This window comes from Emiliania huxleyi (assembly GCF_000372725.1).
Source record: "Emiliania huxleyi CCMP1516 unplaced genomic scaffold EMIHUscaffold_110, whole genome shotgun sequence".
Lineage (NCBI taxonomy): Eukaryota > Haptophyta > Isochrysidales > Noelaerhabdaceae > Emiliania > Emiliania huxleyi.
In genome coordinates, this window is record NW_005201791.1 from 2,433 (window position 1) to 7,714 (window position 5,282).

Consider the following 5,282-nt stretch of genomic DNA (forward strand, 5'->3'; position numbering starts at 1 on the left):
GGCGGCGGCGGCGTGAGCGGTGGCGGCGACACTGTGTGAGAGGTGGAGGGAGGCGGAGGCGCGGGCGAGGTGGAGGTGGAAGGCGGCGGAGGCGTGGGCGGCGGCGGCGGCGGTGGGAAGAAGGTGGAGGGTAGCGGCGGCGTGGGCAAGGTGGAGGGCGGCGGCGGCGTGAGCAGCGGTGGCGGCGGTGTGGAGGGGGTGGAGGGCGGCGGCGGCGTGGGCGGTACGGCGGCACGGCGGTAACGGGCGGCAGGGGGGGCGGCGGGCTAAACGGCAAGGGCGGCGCGGCACGGAGGAAGGAGCGGCACGGCAGGGAGGAGCAAGGACGGCGCGGTAACGGCAGGATCACGGATAGGCGTGGCACGGATAGGAGCGAGCGAGCGGCTAGGTGGCGGGAGGGCGAGGCGAGGGCGGCGGCGGGTGGATCACGAGGAGGTAGAAGGTCTGGCGCGAGCGGGGGGGCGAACGGCGAGCGAGCGGCTAGGCGGCGGGGGTGAGGGTGGCGGCGGTGGATCACGAGGAAGTGGAAGCCGAGCGCGAACGTGCGAGCGAGCGGCGAGCGAGCGGCTAGGCGGCTGGAGGGCGAGGCGAGGGTGGAGGCGGTGGATCACGAGGAAGTAGGAGGTCGAGCGCAAGCGAGCGAGCGAACGGCGAGATGGATCACGAGGAAGTAGAAAGTCGGGAGCGGGCGAGCGAACGGCGAACGGCGAGCGAGAGCGGCGAGGCGGCGGGAGGGCGAGGCGAGGGTGGTGGCGGTTCGGATCACGAGGAAGTAGAAAGTCGGGCGGGCGAGCAAGCGGCGAGCGAGCAGCGAGGCGGCGGGAGGGTGAGGCGAGGGTGGATCACGAGGAAGGAGAGATTCGGGCGATCACGAGGAAGTAGAAAGCCAGGCGCGAGCGGGCGAGCGAGCGAGCGGCGGCGGCGTGAGCGACGGCGGCGGCGTGGGCGAGGTGGAGGGCGGCGGCGGCGTGAGTGGCGGCGGCGGCGGTGTGGGGGAGGTGGAGAGGCGCGGGCGAGGTGGAGGGCGGCGGCGGCGTGAGCGAGGTGGGGGGCGGCGGCGGCCTGAGTGGCGGCGGCGGCGGTGTGGGGGAGGTGGAGGGTGGCGGCGGCGTGGGTGAGGTGGAGGGCGGCGGCGGCGTGAGCGGCGGCGGCGGCGGTGTGGGAGAGGTGGAGGGCGGCGGAGGCGCGGGGGAGGTGGAGGGCGGCGGCGTCGTGAGCGGCAACGGCGGCGGTGTGGGAGCGGCAACGGCGGCGGTGTGGGGGAGGTGGAGGGCGGCGGAGGCGTGGGCGAGGTGGAGGGCGGCGGCGGTGAGCGGCGGCGGCGGTGGTGTGGTGGAGGTGGAGGGCGGCGGCGGCCTGAGTGGCGGCGGCGGCGGTGTGGGGGAGGTGGAGGCTGGCGGCGGCGTGGGGGAGGTGGAGGCTGGCGGCGGCGTGAGTGGCGGCGGCGGCGGTGTGGGGGAGGTGGATGGCGGCGGAGGCGCGGGCGAGGTGGAGGGCGGCGGCGTCGTGAGCGGCGGCGGCGGCGGTTTGGGGAAGGTGGAGGTCGGCGGAGGCGCGGGCGAGGTAAATCCATGGTATTGCGCCTCGGCGAGCGTCCGTGCAAAGTGTACTAACCCCCCCCCCCCCCGGAAAAAGAACTAGGTGCTCGCGTGCAGCAAATGCACGACGAGGTGCACGACGAGCTAGCTAACACCGTGGCGGAGACCGGCGGTCTTCCCCATGCGGTGTGGACAGCGGCCGGGCGAGGCGACGAGGCGGCGCTGCTGTCGTGGCTCGAAAGCGGCGGGCGGGTCAATGCGACTTGCATGCTACGCGATGTGAGCGGCGTCACCGCGCTGATGCTCGCCGCCCAGGAGGGCCACGAGCGGGCGGTCGAGCTGCTGCTTCAGCGCGGCGCGGAGGTCAACCTGCAGAAGAGCGACGGCTACACCGCGCTGATGCTCGCCGCCATCGAAGGCCACGAGTGGGTGGTCGAGCTGCTGCTTCGGCGCGGCGCGGAGGTCAACCTGCAGAACAGCGACGGCTACACCGCGCTGATGCTCGCCGCCATCGAAGGCCACGAGCGGGTGGTCGAGCTGCTGCTTCGGCGCGGCGCGGAGGTCAACCTGCGGAAGAGCGACGGCTACACCGCGCTGATGGGCGCCGCCATCGAAGGCCGCGAGCGGTTGGTCGACCTGCTGCTTCGGCGCGGCGCGGAGGTCAACCTGCAGAACAGCGACGGCTACACCGCGCTGATCCTCGCCGCCTTCAACGGCCACGAGCGGGTGGTCGAGCTGCTGCTTCAGCATGGCTCGGGTGTCAACCTGCAGAACAGTATCGGCTTCACCGCGCTGATGGGCGCCGCCGCCAACGGCCACCGCGCCACCGTGCTCCGCCTGCTGCGGGCGGGCGCGGATACGAAGCTGCGCTCTGCGAAGGGCGTGTCCGCACTGCAGTACGCCAGGGGGCAGGGCCACAGCGAGTGCGTCGAGGCCTTCCGGCAGCACATCGCGGAGGTGACTGCGAGCCGGCGCGAGGCGGCGGCGGGCGGCGCGGACGGCGCTTCCTCGGGCGAGGCGGCGGCGGGAGCGGGGGCCGCGGCCTCTTCCGGCTCACTGGGCAGCCTTCCCAACGAGGCGGTGGCAGCAGCTCTCCAAGGCGACGAGGCGGCGCTGCTGGCGTGGCTCGACAGCGGCGGGCGGGTCAATGCGACTTGCCGGGCGGGCGATCTGAGTGGCGTCACCGCGCTGATGTACGCCGCCACCAACGGCCGCGAGCGGGTGGTCGAGCTGCTGCTTCAGCGCGGCGCGGATGTCAACAAGCAGAACAGCAACGGCAGCACCGCGCTGATCCTCGCCGCCAGCAAAGGCCGCGAGCGGGTGGTCGAGCTGCTGCTTCAGCGCGGCGCGGATGCCAACCTGCAGAGCAGCATCGGCGACACCGCGCTGATGCGCGCCGCCGCCAACGGCCACCCCGCCATCGTGCTCCGCCTGCTGCGGGCGGGCGCGGGTACGACGGCGTGCGATGCGCGCGGCAGGACGGCGCTACAGATGGCCAAAAGCAAGGGCCACAGCGAGTGCGTGCGCGCCCTCGAGAAGCGCACGGCAGCGCATGCAGCGGCGAAGGAGGCAGCGCAGGCAGCGGCGAGGGCGGTGGAGAGTGCGGCGGCAGAGGCGGAGGCGACGCGGCATGCCGAGGCGCTGCTGGCGGAGGAGGAGGCGGAGAAGGAGGCGGGGCGCGCCAAGGAGAGCAAGAAGGGGAAGAAGAAGAAGAAAAGGGGAGGGGTGGCGGCGGAGGCGCTGGGCCGTCGCAGGAGCCCGAGGATGAGGCGGAAGATGCGGGAGAGGGCGAGGCGGCGGCGGCGGTAGAAGAGGCGGAGCTGGCGGCGGCGCTCGAGGAGAGCGCGAGGCTGGAGGGAGCGAGGCCGGTGGTGGAGGAGCGGACGCTTGTCGCTGCGACCGAGGGCGGCTCGCCGTCGGCTGCAGAGGCGCCGGCTGCGAAGGAGGAGGAGCCGCCGGCCGACTTCATCTGCCCGATCACGACCGAGATCATGGTCGAGCCAGTCGTGGCGGCCGACGGGCAGTCGTATGAGCGGACGGCGATCGAGCGCTGGCTCGCGACCAAGTCGACGAGCCCTCTGACGGGCGGCGAGCTCGAGCATAGCATCTTAATCCCGAACCACAATTTGCGCCGGACGATTCGAGAGTGGCAGGAGGCGCGGACGGCACTTTGAGCCCCCAGTGAAGATTAGCATCTAGCGCAACGGGGGGCAAGGGACCTAACTACCAAGCGGTGCCCAAGCCCGCGCCGCGCAGCGCCGGGGAACGCGATCCCTCGCGAGCGTGCTTGATGTGAGACATGTTGCATGTGCAGTTCCTTGGCTTGTTGCATGCCAGCGCGGGCTGCCGGGACGCACCGCTCGCGCGTTCGGCACACTCAGTGGACCCCACCGAGTGTGCCGAACCAACTGGAGTGGGTAGGCTCGACGCCGCGCTCGCTGTGGGGCTGCAGCAAACTCGCCGCCGAGCGTGCCATCGAAGGCGTCCCGGCGGAGGTGATGGAGTGTGAGACCTGAGGCTACGGAGGTGACGCCTGAGGTACCGGCCCGTGCACAGCGACTCAGCCGGCTACCGCCACGGGCTCAGACGAGACCTGTCGACGCGTTCCGGCTCAGCTTCACCGTGGTCATCGGGCGTCTGTCGACGTCAGGACCACCCATGCAGCTCGCGGGTTTGAGGTCGCAAGAGCCAAGATGGTGGCGTTTGGACATCCCAACCATCACACAAGACAGCCTGTAGGTGATGGCGGGACGGCGCAGTGTTTGTGGCACTCGGCAGTAGGCACCCGCGGCACGGCCCCGCTGTCGGCTCTCGCGGGCTGCGGAACCGGCCCCAGAAGGGGACGGTCCGGGCGAGTGTGGCAGCTCCTGCGCTAGTATGGGCACCCTCTATCACAACATTACTGATCCTGGTCATTAGAGCTGCCAGGGATAGCGTCAGGAGCCGGTAGGAGTCAAAACCCCTCACATATTTGAGACATCGTGGGGCCTAAGGTAAGGTAAGGTAAGGTAAACTTCTCCACACACACGAGGTGGTGGGGCAAGGGGGGGCAACCCTCGCGTCTCCACGTCTGACGACAGGAGCCCCACGGCATTCAAAGTGCAAGGCCCAGTGCGCGTGGGTGAGCGGTGTGTGTGTGTGTGTGTGTGTGTGTGTGTGTGTGTGTGTGTGTGTGTGTGTGTGTGTGTGTGTCACGTCACTGCATCCTCCGCCGGTTCCTCCCGTCGCCTCTTCTTTGTTCGAATGTTTTTCAATCCATCCTTCACGAAGCCCTCCCATGTAGCTAGCGTTCTTGGCGAATGTCTCCGGGCGAGTGTGGCAGCTCCTGCGCTAGTATGGGCACCCTCTATCACAACATTACTGATCCTGGTCATTAGAGCTGCCAGGGATAGCGTCAGGAGCCGGTAGGAGTCAAAACCCCTCACATATTTGAGACATCGTGGGGCCTATATATGGCTAGTTCCAATTCAGAGTCTGACACGCTAATCTTGAAAACGCGTCCAACGGAGCTCCGTGTTGCTCCCAGCGCCCTCCCCCGAGCTTCCTGCGGCCATGGCCGGTGCTACTAGTATGGGGGGCTACCTGGCTACCGCGAGCGCGACCCAACTCGTCGACATCGTCCGATGATGGTGCCGCAAAGTCAGCCTCCGGAGGCTATCGTGGGGTCGAGCCGGCAGTAGCCGCGACATGTGGTTCCACCACCCCTCGTAGGCTTTGCGTCTGCTCGCCACCGTTCCCATGCTG

At 69.8% G+C, this 5,282-nt stretch overlaps 1 protein-coding gene across 1 annotated transcript in view; it reads right to left on the minus strand.

Annotated features, from left to right (window-relative positions):
• EMIHUDRAFT_223465 (hypothetical protein) overlaps positions 1–3,733 on the minus strand; it is a gene marked incomplete at both ends in the record, with an annotated part of 6,105 nt that extends 2,372 nt beyond the window's left edge. The window contains 2 exons of the mRNA XM_005791683.1: positions 3,523–3,616; positions 3,708–3,733. Coding sequence (XP_005791740.1) covers positions 3,523–3,616; positions 3,708–3,733 — 120 coding nt within the window. The remainder of the gene's footprint in view (positions 1–3,522; positions 3,617–3,707) is intronic.
• Positions 3,734–5,282: the final 1,549 nt, after the last annotated feature.